Source organism: Poecilia reticulata, chromosome 14 (genome assembly GCF_904066995.2).
Source record: "Poecilia reticulata chromosome 14, P_reticulata-male-v2, whole genome shotgun sequence".
Taxonomy (NCBI): domain Eukaryota; kingdom Metazoa; phylum Chordata; class Actinopteri; order Cyprinodontiformes; family Poeciliidae; genus Poecilia; species Poecilia reticulata.
In genome coordinates, this window is record NC_088843.1 from 10121671 (window position 1) to 10140240 (window position 18570).

The window sequence follows — 18570 nt, forward strand, 5'->3', positions numbered from 1 at the left end:
CGTGAACATAATGAAACCGTGGAGGGGGAAGTGCGTCATTTTCAAAATATTGGTCCATGCCTTCAGTGAGAGCTGGACAGAGCTGTCTGGTGCAAAGTGTGAAAGAAACACAGTGGGTCATTGTCTAGAAGGGAGGAGGCCGAGTGGAGGGAGGGAGGGAGAGAGAGACAGGGAGAGCATGTCGAAAGTTCACAGAGGAGGGAAGTGAGGTTTTTCTGAACCGCTCAGTCGACAGAATCTGCAGTCGCACGGTGACCGAGTCATGGGAACCGCAGTTATGAAGTGACACCTGTTGATCAAGCCGGGGCTGCAGAAAGACGGCTGGCAGAGCCACTGAGCAGAGATCCGATTCTGGTGCAAACTGTTCGCTTCACAGGACTGGTGTTTTAAGGTTAGGATGTCGCCTTAATAAAAAAAAAAAAAAGACTTTAGCTGGTTCATGTTGAATCAAAACAGATGCCCCTGGGAGGGGGCAGATAAGACAGAGCAGACATTAACCCCCAAAATAAAGGCGCTAAAGACTTCTGTGGTGCAAAACAAAACTTTAAACCAAAGGAAGACTTTTCAAGCAAGCCAGCAAAGAGAGATCTAAATTAAATCATGATCTTAGTTTTATGGGGAAGATTTTAAACTCTCTAATAATCCTCTGAATTTTTTTTTGCACCTTATTCCATTTCCATCCATCCATTTTCTCTACACCCTTGTCCCTTAGTGGGGTCGGGAGGGTTCCTTATTCCATTTATCAATCCAAATTTTTTTGCAAACATTACAGAATGGGAGCACTTTTACTTGACTGGTTTAAAGACTGTCTTTAATAAATGCACATTTTCTTTTAGTAGACATTTTTGTTGACTCAGTAATGCAATTCCTTATGCATGTATCTCTCTTCCTCAGCCAAAGTTTTAATGTAAAAAATAATTATAAGGTAATCCATTCTTGATCACTTTATTGCAGTAATTCAAGGAACTATTTACCATGGCTTTATGGTTCTGTTTTGGTGTCTGCTTTCAAACTAAAACAACAACAGATGAAAGTTATTTCATGGTTTGTGTGTCTGTGTGCGTGTGTGTGTGTGTGTGTGTGTGTGTGTGTGTGTGTGTGTGTGTGTGTGTGTGTGTGTGTGTGTGTGTGTGTGTGTGTGTGTGTGGTGTGCGTGTGCTTGTGTGTGTGTGTGCGTGTGTGTGTGTGCGTGCATGTGTGCGTGCATGTGTGTGTGTGTGTGTGTGTGTGTTTGTGTGTGTAAATGTCGTGACTGTTTTAGTCAAGGTTATCTTACTTGGACAATCTCCTGCCAGCTTGTTTGGTTAGCTCTGGTCTTTTCTCGGCTTAAAATTTCATTTGATGTTTTAACTTCTGTGTGTTTTTCATTTCTGAAGACTTTGTGTTGCTAGCTTCTCAGAAAGCTGCCCACAAGTATGTGTGTGTGTTTTAGTTCAAAATCCCTGTTTGGTTTAGAAGAAAAAAAAGAATCACAATAAATTCAAATCTTTTGGTTTAAAAAATCATCAAAGCCGTTTTCTGGGCAAAAGAACTGTTTAAATAAATGAGTAATAAGGAAAAGTTAATATAACACTCATGCCAATGATCTAATAGCTTTGCCTCTCTTGAATGTTTCAACTCAGTGTCACAAAAAATATTTCATCTCTACCAAGAACACGGCTTACACAGATCTCCAGAGCTTTGCTTAATAGAAACCTTGAGGCGATAGTGCTGCTAGATCCTTTGTGCTGCAGCAGGCAGAGTGCAGGTCTGCGATGAATCAGCAAGTCTCTGTTAAACACAGCTCTGAGCAAGAGGGCACATCTTGTTTGAAGCGCGAACATACAAGAAGCAGCCATGAGCAGTCAAACACTGTTTTTTAATGGTGTAAAATATCAGGCAACACTGTATAGTTCGAAATCGCTGCGTGAAGTACAAGGTGCGTTCAGATATATGGCCTCACAGCAAAAAAAAAATATAATTACTGAAGATATGTGAAAGCTGTAAAGGTTTAAAAATAAACCAGATCTTTCTGCTACATAAAAGAGGGAGGCTTTTCTTACAACCACTGGCACAGTTTTGTACTTTTTGAAAGCTACACTTAAAAGCTACTTCATGAAAAAAAAAACCCAAAAAGACATTCAACATTCAAATACGCACAGCCAGGAACCAATATACTATAAATAAGGTGATAAAACCTTGGCTGATATTTACAAGTGATGAATAACGACCTTGTTCACATGCAGAACAAATTGTGCCTTCTTTAAAATTAAATGCAAAAACACACAACAAAAAAAATGTGTTCAAATAGTTTGCTGAAGCAAAATTCCTCTCAAAATCTTATCGCTACAAAAACGATGTAACAGCCTACAATTTACACAAGTCAGGTAAAACATACGTGATTCACTACTCCTCTAAACCAGAGGCACCTCCAGAAATCTGTCGAAGGGAATCCTAATTGATGGCCTCTGATAATCGCAAGATGCTATTTCCCTCTTTACAGATTCCTTCTGGTTTTACTTTTGCCTAAAAGTTTCAGATCACCAAACTGATTCCATCTGATAATCTTCTCAACAGCTGAGGGTCCAGAACCTCTGAATGAAGCAACACATAGAACAAGGAGCTGGTTTCTACCAGCGTACTGGTAATGGGAACAGAGTAACACTCTTCCGATTAAACTGCTCAAGCTCCAGAATGATTATAAAGTAAGGCGGGGTTTCATTGCACTAGCAGGGTTTTAGCTTCAGTCCTGAGAGTGTAAGCTAAGCTAAAGGAGGGACTAGTGAGCATCAGGCAGGACGAAACATCGAAGATCCTGAAATATGGCCCCAAAAGAGGAACTGCTAAATGTCTCTGGCAAGAAAATCTCAATATGCAAGAGTATCTCCAAGTGGAATCATCATGGGGAGATAAATCTCTGAGATTTTTACCTACAAAAGTGCTGCCAATGGCTGAAGGAAAACACAAAGGCGAAACACATGGCAGCACAGCAATAATAAAGGTCAGGTTCTACCGCGTCAGACAGGAACAGAGAGTTCGGCTGTGAAGAGACGCCACTGAAACACTCAACGACTTAACAGACTTCTGACCACAGAAGTAAACAGGATATGTCATTACCAAGAGGCTGAAACAGTGCACAAGAACATCTGTGCTAAGTGTGGGCTGAAGGTTTCGCTGTCAAAATGGCAAACGCCAACCAGAGTAGCTGAGAATGATGAGTCTGAGACAGGAGATGGCTAACCAGAAAAGATGGTGGACTAATCAGAAAAGATGCAGAAAAAGAAAAACTTAGCAATCCAAAGTAAAAAATCAGAGAAATACCACAAACTCAAAGAGAAAATAGAGAAAATAATGAACATGACTGGGTAAAAGTAAAAGGGGTGACAGTGGCAGCGGATGGTAGAAGATCATCCCTCAATTGGTGGGTTGCTGGTTTGATTCTGTCATTATGTCCTTGAACACAATGACTGTGTCTGACCACCATCACCTCTGCTGACGGTGGTCAGAGAGTCCGGTAGCCTCGCCTCTGTCACTGGGCACCAGGGTAGACGTGGCTACTACCCAGTAGCTTGCTGCCATCAGCAAGTGAATGGGTAAATGACTGAAGGTAGTCTGCAGCCCTTTGGGGTCCTCTAGATTTGATAACGCACTGTACAGATTATCATTTAATGGCCTAAGTGTTGACAGTGGTCCTGGTCTTGGGAGAATTGAGGCCAGAAAATTTGTAGCCCCCAACTGGTGGTGCTAACGGCCCAAACACCAATACAACCAGCCATCACACCAGAGCTGCCACTGTGGACATGTTACGGTTGTCCAGCCATCCTGATCCATCATCTGTCAAAATCACCTCAATTCTTACAATTACATATGTTTTTTTCTCTTCCAACACATCAGCATTACGTACACAATGCTAGCATTCATTTTATCCCTGTGCTAACATCATGTGTTATTAATAAACTCACTGACAGCCGTAACTGCAAAGCAGCATTTTCCATTTTACCTGTCGCTGGTCATAATGTAACGAGCGACAGGTGTATGCAGCTAGTGCAACATGCCTGTCGCCATCATGGTTCGAGCTTCAGAACTAATTTATCAAATCTAATAATGTTTCGATTTATTACAAGAATCGTAAACAACCAAGATGGATGTCAACATCACCACTGTTTGAAGATACCAGACAAAAATGGCAAAGATGCATAAAAAACATGAAGAGTAAGAAAGTTCACTTGCATAAATAAAATAAAATAAAATTTAAAAAACAAGTGCAGCTTGTATGAATAACATGTCATTTGAGTGTGAATACTGATATCACGAGTGGTTGCTATGGTGAACACAGGTCTTCAGTTTGCTTTGGATTCAAGAACATCACTATTTCCCGAATGCCGTTTCCACAAATGGTGGTCTGAGAAGCTCTGCTCAGGTTTTCTCCCAACTCTTTAAATTTTTTCCACGTGTCTGAAAAGAAACATATTTAAATTTACTTAAATAAGACAAACACAAACTGAGTAAAATGTGTCAAAATACTTATAGGACACATAAAGTAAGTAAACAGAGATATTTGGTCTCATAATATGATAATCCACTATTTGGTTTCTTGATGCTTTTCCTTTCTGCCGTTGCCAAAACACAAACAAGAGGATATTCTTCAAATTTGTGAGTCCATTCTTCCAGTCTTTTGTGGGTGGATTTGCTCATGAATCCGGATCAGCTGGATCTATTTGTAAAAATCAAATGCTGAAGCTCTACAGCTTTTCAGCGTCAGGATTCCTGGTTTTGGTTTTCGGCTCCTCGTCTCATCTCGGCGTCAACAAGTCAACAGTATCTACATGCTAACTGGTTATTTGGAAGCAACCCAGGAAAAGCACAAGGTTTGTATCTGAAGTTTTATAGAAGAAGTTAAGAAGTGTTTGTGTGTAGACAGGGATGCTGATAAATGTACCAGTAATTACTTTGATATATTCTTGGTGGATATACTCAAATTTTAGGTTGGATTCTCATCCAACCTAAAATTATTATTGAAAAATATGCTGCTGCAATAAAATGCAAACTTTTTTTAAAATAATTTTGTATCTAGAAGTGTGGATGACACTGTATGCTACCAACGATTTGTATTCTTTTCATGCACGACAAACCATGTGATAACTTCAGATAGATGTCTGCAAGCCATCGAATGATAATTAAAACGTCACATCCTTCAAACATTTTAAATATTAAATATTTTGGATGGAGAGTGGCCTAATAGATAGTTTACCATCATAAATGCATAATGAATGTACTTAAAAGCACAAATAACAACAGAAGAACACAAACCTTCATCGAGAGCGGTAAGGAGAGTGTAATTTTCCGGATGATCTGTGATGTCTTTCCTTTGAACGTCGCCAATCTCCATTATTTGTAAAATACCTGGACGAGAACATTTGACATGTTTAAACATGTCAAACAAACTTGAGCAAAAACAAAATGCAGTTTTCAAATGATGATGATGATTATTATTTGTTTCGTTTATTCATTTCATTCATCCCTCAAGCTGATTTTCATGCATTTCCCCTTTGATGAAATCATCAATTGACTTGAAAGCTACTTTTTGAATGTACTCAGGTTCTCTGGCATTAAAATGTGCTCAATCTGAAACGGTTAACTCGATCAAAAAAGCAACAAGAGAATAAACTTAGAAGCAAATACTTTTTTCCACAACATTCGTATTGACGAGGTCTTTACTAGCTTTTCCTGTCGAGTGAAAACAAAATCTTTGAACAAACACACACAGTTTAATACAATCCTGCCTTCTGACTTTCACAGACATATTTTTTAAATGTATTTTTTTTCTAGTCCACAATACCTTCTGCTGTGCTCCAGGCTTGCACTTCAATCTCAGCAGTGCTTTGTCTTTCAGCAGCAATGATTCTAACCGTGTTGGGAGAATCAACTTTCAAGGCTGGTTCTACTTTATACACCAAAAGGTTGTTTTTATACCCAGGATAGCACTGGGTCTGGTTCATTTCAGCTTTTCTCTCTATATAAAAAAAAACACACACACACAGAGAAAGAGATTAAAAGGATAACATGTTTCCATGGTTATCGGTGTAATCACCTCGTCGTGCCAGTGAGTCATTTTTACCTTTACCTGGACAAGTCTTGCAGCATTTACCGGCCAATTTTATTGGGTGCTGGCACGGATACTGGCCCGGACACGTGATGCGCTTGCAGTCTTGGAGGCCATCGATGCAAGTGCAAACGATGCATTCCAGGACCTTCCCCAAAACTGGATGCCACATGTCTCCATGAGAGTACGTCTTGCCGTTGTATAAACACACTGAGACAAATGGGAAACATGTGAGGCGCATACGGGAACGATCGTAAACGTGTGAGGAATGTGCCAACAAATTCAAATGGCCACATACTATCTCTGTGTTTCCGCATAAAAGCCTCACCTCGCTGGTGTTTCCTCTGCAGTAAAATCCTCACCGTGGTCTCCGGGGCCCCTCTGAGGTTGAGCCTGCTGAGGCTCAGAGCCCTGGCAGAGGCCTTCATCCTGGTGGCACGGTCCGACCTCACCCGGCTCTGCTCGCCAGAACACTGGTCGACTGAATGTCTCTGTTGTGAATGCAGACATAATAAAAAACAGTTGGTCATCTATCCAGCTGTTGGCTTGACTTGCTTTTTTCCCCCTCTATCTGACTGATAGCTGCGGGAGCGTCACATCATCATGTCCTAAATCATGAAAAGCTGGCTGCAGACGCTGACATCTCATCGCTTTTCCAGCTATTTCGAAAGGAAGAAACGTTGCCAGTAAAGGTAGTCGCTGTGGCCAAACGGTCTGTGGAAGTTGAACGGGGAGAAATGGAAATCTTTGCTTTTTAATCACTGGATCAAACCCAATACCTCAAAAAATAACCTGAAGAGTAGAAACCGTTAAAAACACAGAGGATCCTCGTCAGGAACTAAATGTTCTTTTTAATTAAATTGCATCTTTCATCCCATCTGTAGTTCCAGCTTTTTTATATGTTATCACGTTACAACTATTTACCTTTTGGTATTTTTAGCTCATCTTGTGAAAGTGCAGCAGAAAGAAAGTGACGTTAAAATGTATTTTATAAATAAGATACATCTTGTGTGTATATATTCAGCCGCCTTGAGTCTGATACACCGGTGCGATTCACGTCGGTGTGATAGATTCTCAGCTCCTCTGTGAAAGCCTCCCGGGTTTCATGTTTCACTTTCCTTCCACTTCACAGTTCATCCAACACACGTCTTCTTGTGTTGGCCTATCTGACCTACATGATGCATTTGTTGATAAGACGATTAAAATGTGAAACAGTCTAAGATGCGATACGTACGACGCCTCTGTTCAGCTGATGGTTTCCATCCTCGGTGGACGATGAGCTGCTGCTGTGGTCTGAGAAGAAAAACGTAATTTAAGTTTGAAACGACGTTCATTCAGATTGAAATATTTTTTATTCCTGCTGGACCATTCCAAGTATTTTTTTTCATGTATGCTTTGAAGTAGTTGCATGATTCATTTTTACCATATAGTGCAGCTTTTCTTTACTTTCCATAATTATGCACTCCTTTTATTCAATACCAGTTTATTGTTCAATACCAATGAACTTGAATTTTACAATCAGACATGTTACAGAATTATAATCATCCCTGTCTTAATGTTACAGCTAGACATTTTTAAAGATGAAAACAGAAATAAAAAGTGAATATTTTTATTCGACTGGGGGAGTTTGGCTACCTTTGCACACCAAACAGCAGGAATCTGGGAGAGAAGCTGGTGAAGAGCAGGTGACAGGCTGGCATGTTTTCAGAGCGCAGAAGATGTTTCCATTCTGTGGAAAGAAAAGGAAAGAGAAGAGAAAAGAAAAGAAAAGAGAAAAAAGGAAAGAGAAGAACAGATAAGAAAAGAGAAGAAGAGAAAGAAAGAGAAGAGAAAAGAAAAGGGAAGAGAACAGAAAAGAAAAGAAAAGGAAAGAAGAGAGAAGAGAAGAAAAGAAAAAAGGGAACAGAAGAGAAAAGAAAAAAGGAAAGAAAAGGAAAGAGAAGACGAGAAAAGAAAAGAATATATAAGAAAAGAGAAAAGAATCATCACCACAGTGTCCAACTTTGAAATAACCATCATAACCTGATTTTTTTTTTCTCCATTTAGTAATATGAAGCATATTGCATAAAACAAAAGAAACATGATCTATGTTCAGTTTGGTTATGGCAAAGACAAAACTGCAATTGAGAAATCCAACAGACGGAGGAAATGTGACACAGTTTCTCTGTTGTACAAAAACTAAGACTGGAAGCTGTTGGTGTTCAGTTTATGGTTGCACATTTTCAGATTCATTAACTTCTCACATCAGGTGGCCTCGTGAAGAGCGCCACATCGGGTTCGGCTTTGGCTGCACTTCTCTGCTTTTCCTCTGGTGATCGCAACTGAGCGCGACTACAGTGAGATGTTTTCACCTTCTGCATGCTGTTAGTGTGATTTCACAATGTGCCTCCACTTGCAGTGCGCAGCGTTAGCAATGGCAGGCACAGATGGCAGGGAGGAAAAAAATACAATTGAGATCACATAAAAAGAAACGGTGTGCAAAATTAAAGTTGTTCCGCACAGTTTCACGTCGCGTTCTACATTTTAACCACCTGAGTATAAATGACTTAGAAATGGTGGCAGTGCAGAAGCTGGTGAATCAGCAGTATGATGATTCTTGTGTCAAAAATGGATATTACAGCTCATTTACTTGCAGTTTTTAGCTTACTGCACAATGCCTTCTTTATTTGTTGACACACATGGTAAAAAAATACATGAATCTTCTATTGCAGCAGATAAATATTACTCTTAAAATTTTATCTATGTTGAGTACATTTGTTCACTGAGCGAAAAAAAAAATTATGTTTAGAAAAAATAATTTTAACCACATCACCAGTTCACAATTATTAATTATTACTATTCTGAGCAACATCCTGATCCAACTAAAGCACTCAGCTCCAGTTTAAACCCTAGCAGCAGAAATAAACTTCAGTTTGGTTCTGGATTTAATTCAGGTTAGCTAAGCAGTCCCAGATTTTACAGACACAAAAGTATGTTTCATTATTGTTGTTTCAACTTTTGAATAACTTCTTTTGGTTGTTAAGGACAGCAGCTTTGTCCATGTAGACATTTACTGACCAATTCAAAAAGAAACAGGCCCACAGAATCATGGCTCCTCCACCGTCCATTGGAGTTAAGTGAGCGAGATTTTAAATAGATTCAATGGATTGAAGTTAATCTCTGTCTACTACTGGATTCATTTGATCACAAATTTTTAGATATGAATTCGCTCAATGTGGCGTTTTTTTTAATAATACAAAAGCGAAGATTAATTTTTAATGCTTTATCTACATCTTTACCAGTAGTGCTACATGTATAACTGCAGCTTCTTCGCGGTACTTTCCCATTTTCCCCTTTGAAGAGGAAATAACTAACAGAAGAGGGCTTATGTTCCCACAGGGACCGGAAAATGCTGCTGGAGGTTTTCCTCTATAATTACTTTTTATTATTTTTTTTACATGTATATCCTTTGACCAGAACATTCAATAAATAAATAAATAAATAAATAAATAAATAAAATCTTGATGACTCTCCTAGACTTGGATGGAACTTACTGAGCATGTGCACATGACGCACTGATTGCTCTGCCTGGATGTAAAGAGACCCTGGGTGGTGAAGGTCTCCCCTGGCTGATAGACAGTCCCGTTGTGGCTGCAGGTTTTGACTGGCGCCCTCAGCCCTGCGGGGATCCTGGGCTCATCTGAGGAGGAAGAGGAGGAGGACACCTCACACACATGCACCGTCACTGCGCTTCTCTCTGGCGCCCGGAGGTGCCAACGCCGGAGCATACCTGTGCACCTTGGACAACACCGCTGAGGCGCTGTCACGGGGTTCTGACACGCCAACGCAGGACACTTGATAGTGTTGCACTTCACGTGGCCTGTCTGAGGGAACAGGTGACATGTTTAAAAGCACCTTCATCCACCCACCGTCCTTTACGGACCGAATCCCCCTTGTTTGGGAAAAGTACCTCTGTGCAGACGCAGCGCATGCAGAACATGTATCCAAAAGGCTCCAGATAGGGATGCCAGCTGTCTCCTGGTCTGTAGGTTTTGTCTTTAAAAGTACAAACCACTCCGGAGCCTGAGTGTCACAAATAAACCATCAACATTTTCCCCTCAAAACGGAAATCTTGTCACGATTTCTTTATTTCGCAATCAAAACAAACACTGTTTTTTATTATTATTATTATTATTGCTGTTAAACTTTTATGACAGAATAGGTTTAACAAAACACCATGTGTTTTCATGCTGCGACACAGTCCGAGCGGAGCCCCACTTCTTTGCCTCTTTCCTCCCATTTTAAGAGCCTCCGCGCGTCTGATCGGGATAAAAAGATAAAAAAAAGTCATCAACAGAATCGGTTCCTACCTCTCCGAGGTTTCAGCTCCGCGGATGGAAACCACATGATGAAAAAGAACAAAAACATAGGCTTCATTTTTTCCCCCACATGTGCGTGACTGAGTCTTCAGTGCACAATACATGTGCGTTTCAGTGAGACGTAAAAAAAAAAAAAAAACACACACAAAAAAACTGCAGGACAGTGTGAAACAAAGATTTAGAGGAAGAACGAAAAAGGAGAAAAAAAATCCAATATTTGTCTAGGTTATTCTATGGCGCCTTCTTCAGGAGGCAAATTGTGATGACAGTGGAGTGAACATCAGGATTGTGCAGGCAAAGTGCAAAGAAGGAAAGCAACAATGTTTATACACTGCTCAAAAAAATAAAAAGGGAACACTTAAACAACACAATATAACTCCAAGTAAATCAAACTTCTGTGAAATCAAACTGTCCACTTAGGAAGCAACACTGATTGACCCGACGAGGGTCCCCGTTGTCAATCAGTGTTGCTTCCTAAGTGGACAGTTTGATTTCACAGAAGTTTGATTTACTTGGAGTTATATTGTGTTGGTTAAGTGTTCCCTTTATTTTTTTGAGCAGTATATAAAGGACTGTTTACCATTTTGTTGCTCTCAGTGCAAATGTTTGGGGCTCCAAGCATTCAAAACATACAAAACTTTCATATTCGCCAGGCGAAGCTAAAATAAGAGGTTACGGGTGATGACAAACTAAGAGCTACACTGGGAGCCAAAAGAACAGGTGTTCTAACTATCTGTGCTGCCCATTAAACCGTCCTACCTTGTGGTAATGCGTGCATCGATGCTATGTCACATACTGCTTACTCAGCAGATACATCCTACCTGCGCATTAGCACTGACGGATAGACACGGAGGAGGATTAGGGCCACTGGAAAAAAAATAAAATAATAATTCTAACTTTAATTTCAGAATTCTGAGAAAAAAGTAATAATTCAGAAATTAAAGTTAGAATTTTATTTTATTTTTTCCAGTGGCCCTAATCATCTTCTGTATCTATCCATCCTATGGTAGGACAATCTGACGAGAAGCAGCTTTGCGCATGCGTGATTCATTTCCAATGTGGACAGAATGGGGTTCAGCTCATTTCAATTCAAATTTATGTAATCAATTGCAGCACATTAAACGGTGCTACATGTGGAAAAACAGAGAAACTGTTGTTTTGTGCACAGGTTTCATTTCTTTTGCATCTTTATTTAAAGACGGTAAAAAGTTCCTATAGCTACGCACAGAAACCTACCTTACATTTCTGTGACTACAAGCAAGAGAAACATAAACATTGATATCAGAATGTATATAGGATAAAGCTAATTCCCCATAATAACGTAGGTCAGCATAAATCAGTTTTCACATATTTGTTTTTGTTTTAGTCGATCGTCTGGGAACCGAAAACTCTAAGATCAGTTTCCATTTCTATTCCTGAAGGTGGGGTCAGTGTGTGCAGGTGAGGTTTTCTGAGTCAGGTTGCTGTGGGACTGATAACCTGTCAGAACTCGGGGAAGTGGGAGGGGCTCACGGCAGCGTGGGAAATCTGGTTCCTTTTAGAGAACCGGTTCTTTTGGCTCGGATCACTAAAAAGAGTCGGCTCCAGAGGCGGCTCTTCAGATTTTATTTATTTATTTATTTATTTATTTATTTATTTATTTATTTATTTATTTATTTATTTTTTTGTTCCTTAATTTATTATCCAACAGAAAAAATGTTGCAAAATGAATGAGAGCTCATAGTCTGAAATGACTATATTCAACAGCTCTTCTTCTGGGTCAGCGTAAAGTGAAACGTGCATTTTGAGTTTTAAAATATCAGTTTGTTATTTGGCTTTTGATGGTTACATCAAAAGCCAAATAGCCAGGAGTTCCATCGGAGCTTTTAATTCAGAATTTTTCCCATTTTGTCTGAAACTCGTGGTTGTAATCAGAAAACTTCTATTCTGAAAGGAGAGAAGGGATCATTTAAATCCACCAGGGGGCGTCCTGAACTATCTTTCACTAAAGACTGAGCGTGAAAGAGAATTAACTATAGTTATTGTTTTAGTATAATGTAGAAAATATGTGACATTAGTTACACACAGAAAATGTACATTTTGACACTATTTGTGGCTTATGATGGTGTAAAAATATAATAAATAAGCTTTTTGCTTGCTTATATTTTTTATTGTTCAATGGACTGAGACGCTGCTATGATTTTTTTCCCCTCCATGTATGGGAAGTGCTGTGCTGTCATGACGCTCTGTCGTAATTCAGGATCACAGCTGACAGAAAGTTCTTAGGGGGTGTAGCCATACTGAGCTGTTGTCTTGCATGTTCATACACAATTTGATCACTATGTTGTTTTATGCAACACATTATCAGTTCAGCTTTACTGCAGTTTTAACTTGATTTTTAGTTTTTTTAAAACACATTAGAGAAAATTGAAAAAAGGAGGGAAAATTCTGTTTTAATTTTGCAACTTTTTAAAGTAAATGGATCACAGTTAAGTAAGGGACTTGAAAGAAAATAAATATGGTTGAAACTAGATGATTTTTTTGACAGAAAAGCGGATCAGACTGGTGGTTTCGCTGAAGGCCGAGAGTCTCTGTTTCTGTGGAGATCACCGTTGAAGTTGGTAATGATCTGAACCGATCTGGATTCTGACCAGTAAATAAAGTTTATTTAGGTCAGAAGCATCAAAACGACAAGAAGTTCATGATTTGCATTTAAATTAAATCAAAGCTGAACGTTTAACTAAGATTGATGGAATTATATTTGCATAAATTAATCAAAGATAAAGAAAAATGTACTTTACAAAACTTTATTGTACATTTTTAAATAAGAAATGTTTGAATACATTTATATTATTTAAAGTCAGATGAAAAGACATATCTATGGACAGTGAAGAGTTTTAATAAATTAATTATACACTTAAATAATTATTACATAAGTTATTTATATTTGACCCTCATCACTCTCCATAAGAGTCGGGACATACTGGAGCCGCAGTTTGGTATTAAGCTTTGAAAATATAAAAAACAATCTTCAGTCCTACATTATAAAAAAATAAACTTTTGCTGTTTATCTGAATTATTCTAAAAATATATTAGGGATAGATTATGAATAAAACATATAGTGCTATAACAGTGCACTTAGGATCCAGTAGTGCATTCTTTTATTCTGCAACATATTTAACACAGCATGTTTTTAAAGCATACTGGTGTATTAAAATGCTAAAAAGTAAGAAGCGTGCCAGGTGTGTACAAAAGTAAAGGTAACACAAAGTTGTAAGCAGCATTTATTAACACACATGGAAACAAAACAAGGTTATCCTGTTTAAAAAGACATAATGACGCCGAGTTTTTCCTCCTTGGTTCAAAGTCTGATGATTAAATCATTCTTAACGCTAAAAGGAGTTTTGTACCTTTACTCCATTTTAGTGATACGACACCTGTTGCCTGACTTAAAATGAAAAAAAAGAGAAGAAAAAAAAATGTAAAACTATCACGGTCAAGTCAGTGCCGATGTGTAGAAACAAAGCAAAAATCACATTTAAAAATTCAGATAAAACTGGCTTACTCCTGTGATGGACACATTTAGCAAGGTTTAACCTTTCAAAGTAAAAAAAAAAAATCAACCCTTAATTAAAAACTAACTGACAAGAAGCTGGTAAAGAGGTAAAGTTTGCTTCTACATACACTGGGGATTTTTAAACATTATCCACGGAAATCTGCAGCTGCAACTTGCTAAAATACAGCCCAGGTACAAAATTAGCAGTGATGTTAAACAATAAAACTTTTCCTCACATTTTTGTTTTTAAAATATGCAGCTGCATCAAAATTATAATTAAGCAAGAAAAGATTTTATTTAAAAATGATCTATCGTCATGTTTTTTTTCTGAATGACAAGACACTTTCCAAACAATTGACTCATACTGTTACGGTTTAAAATGGCATGTGGCATCCGATGACTAACAGAACATGACAAGAAGATGTTAAAATAATCCTAAATGTCGTCCACTGGGCAGGCTTTCAGGTCACAATCATGTTCATACAGACGTAAAGCCTGGCCAGTCGACAAGCTATACTTTAAAATCCTAAAGTACGGAAAACTGCATCAACAGAAGAATCGAACTGCGCACACAAAGTAACACACGCATCCACACACGACAGCAACTGCGGGAACTCAGACACTGCTGCTCTGTGCCCCCGTGTCGTCTTCGCGCTTCTGCCGCTTCTTCGCTCGGATTTCGTTCATGGCTTCCTCTATGGAGCGCGTGTCCCTCTTGTTGGCCACCGGCACTGCCGACACAGAGAGAGAAACAACCGCAGCGTGAATACGGAGAAGGATTCACGGCTGAAGTATTCCCCCGTTCTACGTGCGGCAGCGAAAATCCTCACCACAGCCGTAACTCCGGTTCGCCTCCAGCGTGTGAGCTGCGTCTTTAGCAGCCGAGGTGCCTATCAGGTGACTGTACTTGTCTCTGTAGTTGGAGTTGGGACATGCTTGTGTCTTTTCTGTCTGAGTGGATGCTGCTTCTTCTAATGCAGCCCGTTCCTGTGAGGGGGAGAAAACAGGAAATTAATTTTGGAAAAAATAAAAATAAAAGATGTAAGGTTTTCCACAGAGTGTCTTTTAAAAAACATCAAACCACTTAAATTTTATTGTTTATAGGTACATGTTTGAGTAAAATGAGCATCGTTCTCTTATTCTATGGACGACTGACAACATGTCTCTGAAATTCCAAGCAAAAATTTTGTATTTATGTGCAGAAAATGAGAAATGGTAAAAATCATGAAAAAGACGCAGTGCTTTCAGACCTCAAATAATGCAAAGAAAACAAGTTCATATTGTTTAGAAACAACAAAACTAATGTTTTAACTCAGTTCAGAAATTAATATTTTGTGGAATAACCAGGAGGTTTTCAATGGGGTTCAGTGCAGTGGATACTTCATCTTGTGTACTGTACGTCTAACCTTTTCACTATAATAACACAAACATTAGTGAACTTATTGTTTTAGGCCAAGAAATTGGTTTTAAAAATGTTTTAGAAAGAATAAATTGGAAAAGTTTGCTGAGCGTTTGTACCAACACTGCAGCCTGAGTAAAAATGTGCAGAATCGTTTCTGTGCAATCTGTGGATTGTCACAGATTCTCACTTGGATTTAAATTGCACAACAGATCCGTCAGTGTTTTGAACAAGAACTATGGAAAATGGTAGAAAAGCTCAATAAAAAGCATAAATGTCACCGTAAAACAATCAGGCGCAGAATATTTGGGGAGCATCTGGTTTCCAGTCATAACCTCGTAATTATAGATAATTTTACAAAAACAGATTCAGTATAGACTAGAGCATACTGGGATATGCTGACGGCACAGATCAGATTTATAATATTAAACTTGATGACGCTTGACAGAACAGAAGAACGTCATCAAAGATAACACAGCTTTTTTTTTTTTTTGTAGGTGTAGAGGTCAGTTACTTTGTATCAGACATCTGTCCAAATCAGATATAACAATGATATCCCTTGTTTGTCTTTTTATTAAAACAACATAATTTCCCAATATTTATTTACCCAGAACTTCAAATAAAGGTCAGAAGAAAGAGTTTAAGCTACATCTGTACTTTTAGTCTGCGTCGCTGTTCCGCCAGCTGCGGATCCCACTCTTCTCCTTTGCGATACGCCTCCAGCTCTTCGTCCGACGGAGCGAACTCCTGAGTTCAACAATCACATTTCTCCTGCATCAGCCGCTAAATTAAACACTGAGAATTTGTTTTGAAAGTCCAAACAATTTGGAAAGAGCAAAGACCCGATACCTTCTTAAACAGCATGACGTAGCGGCTCTCCTCATCCTCTCCGAAAGAAAACGAAGTGAGACCAGCCACTTCTGCAACATCATGCCTATAAAAACACACAATGAGTTTATCATCAAAGGGCTGAGACTACGCCAAAAATAAAATAATGACTTCTTACAGTATACTCCTTTCAATTTTTCCCATAGGGTTGTATTTTCTTTTTTGCTGTGAGCTGTCTTGGATGAAATCCGACACCTCTTTCTCCATCTAGATTTAAGGTGATAAATAATCACGTTGTGAAACGGCGACCGCATGTGGGACGTAGGAGGATCAGAAAAACATTTCTTTTACTTGAAGGTCTCACCTTCTTCCTAAACTCTGCTTTCTTTCTTTTCTCCAATTCTTCCATCTTCTTTAGTCTTGCAGCTTGCTCTTTAAGACAAAAAAATGTTTTTTATGAGGTAAAGAGGACAGTCTTGTAGCTTTTGCTCGGTCATCTAACTGGGACAAATTAATCCACAACACTTTGACCCTCCAACAAGGTTTCCCTCAGAAAACTTGCTAAGCCCGGAAATTTGGAAATATCACTTGATAATTATGTGTTATTGAGAGATTAATACCTGAACACTAAGTATAAAGACTTAAAAATGCAAACATTTAAAAAAGACTTAAATAATGCTTAGCCTGGTGGAGGCACAAGTGAAGCCTGGTGGCCCGCCAGGCTTATAATACACTGGGGGAAACCCTACTTCAATCTTTAAAAAATATATTTCAACTGACACAATTTTTAAATATTAAATCCAAGATGTAGAGTTTCAGATATTTTATTTGTAATGTACATTCTTTCATGTAACACTACATCATGACATGTCTGGAGAAAAATGTTTCAATATATATTAGCTTCACCAAATACCTTCAGGTTTACCAATGCTAGTTGATTTATTGTTTAACACACACTTTAGTTGCAAATAAATACAAAAGAAAGTTTAAAATCAATCAAAATTTTCTGGTCAGTTTTTGCTCCAGACTTTTGACGACGTACTGTCCAGTTGCACTTCAACGTTGAAAAAAGTGAACAAGTGGAGGACAAGATTAAGTGTCAAGCCTACAAAATAAAATAAAATAAATTCAGCAAAGACCTGGTACAGGATCGATTTTTTCCCCCCAGAAAAGATGTGTGTTAGAAATCCCCTTGCTGGTGTTAACGCCTTATTATTTATGTACTGTTTGACTGTCCCGTTTAAAAAATAAAAAATTACACCCAGATTTCATGTGAATGGCTTGCAACACCGTACCTGATCAAGCAAATGTTGACTTCTCCCTCTTTACAACTTTCACAGTGAACAGGACAATTTATACCGAAATAAATATTTTTGTGCCCTTTAATTCCTAGAATTTTAATCAATATTAAACTAATTATGTGATCTTTTTTTTTTTAAATCCCAATAAATCAATAATTAGTTAATTACTAAAACATATCTCAAATTATAATATTAAATTAAATAAACCCATAAATAATTAATTAGAGGTGAAATTAATAAAATAATATACATAAGTTAAAATAATTAACTAAAATTTGAAAGATTAACATAATTCTATGTTTTTATTCTATAACAAATTGAAATTAATTGGGATTTAATAAAATATTTAAATTATTCTATTTAATGTATGCATTCAAGTTTTATATTATACTTTTAACATATTAATTTCCAAATTATGTGCAAGATTATCAGGCTTCTGGCCTTCATTAATGCAGGGCTTTGTAAATGTGCTTTTAGCCATTTCTAATAGTTTAACTATTATACTCTTGTCGGGGAGGAAATGTTGCAAAATTAAAGCGCAGATAAAAGAATATGAATTTGAGGAAGATGTCATTTATTTTTAAGGACCCACATGAACAGTGTGGTGTTTGTTTACAGTGCCGCAGCAGCCTGGGTCCAGACGCTACAGACTCTCAAAAGATAAAACTGCGTGTCTCACTGAGGCGGTGCCACGCTCGGGTCAACACGGCTTACATGAAACTGAAAGCTCAAATGTCCATTAGTAGCAAAACAAATGCCCCCTTAGCATGTCCTTTAGTTTTAGACCTCCACTAGCGCCCGCTTTTAGGCGCCATTTTCCCACTTCACGCAAAGATGAAGCGAGTCCTTTTCTAAACAGCATGCCGCGTACCTCGAGCCTTTCGTCGGCTTTCTTGGTCGCCGACTGTAGGAGGTTTCTCCATCGAGTTTAAGATTGAACCAAGGAGGTCCGCCATCTTGCAATGATAAACCTCTTCTCCAGCCGAACACTGTGCGCATGCGTGTTAGGGCTTCGTATTCTTCTCTGTAGAGAAAATCTGCATTCCAACAATGTGCTGCCACCACGT

The 18570-nt window shown here is 38.4% G+C and overlaps 2 protein-coding genes across 3 annotated transcripts; both read right to left on the reverse strand.

Annotated features, from left to right (window-relative positions):
* Positions 1-1839: 1839 nt before the first annotated feature.
* On the reverse strand, positions 1840-10708 carry chrdl2 (chordin-like 2). Of its 2 annotated transcripts, none has more exons than XM_008427751.3 (11): positions 10432-10708; positions 10032-10144; positions 9852-9945; positions 9616-9761; positions 7718-7811; positions 7317-7375; positions 6411-6573; positions 6098-6292; positions 5819-5992; positions 5290-5382; positions 1840-4434 (listed from the first exon to the last, which is right to left on the reverse strand). In XM_008427751.3, exons 1-11 carry the CDS (start codon positions 10496-10498, stop codon positions 4301-4303), a joined length of 1332 nt encoding a protein of 443 aa, XP_008425973.2. In that variant the 5' UTR covers positions 10499-10708; the 3' UTR covers positions 1840-4300. The 2 variants fall into 2 exon arrangements, with proteins under 2 accessions (XP_008425973.2, XP_008425975.2); XM_008427753.3 differs by having other exon boundaries at positions 6104-6292; positions 10432-10696.
* A 2982-nt stretch (positions 10709-13690) lies between these two features.
* Positions 13691-18533, reverse strand: spag7 (sperm associated antigen 7). The gene is made up of 7 exons (XM_008427750.3): positions 18375-18533; positions 16567-16634; positions 16381-16469; positions 16224-16308; positions 16032-16121; positions 14806-14962; positions 13691-14706 (listed from the first exon to the last, which is right to left on the reverse strand). Exons 1-7 carry the CDS (start codon positions 18457-18459, stop codon positions 14591-14593), a joined length of 690 nt encoding a protein of 229 aa, XP_008425972.1. The 5' UTR covers positions 18460-18533; the 3' UTR covers positions 13691-14590.
* Positions 18534-18570: the final 37 nt, after the last annotated feature.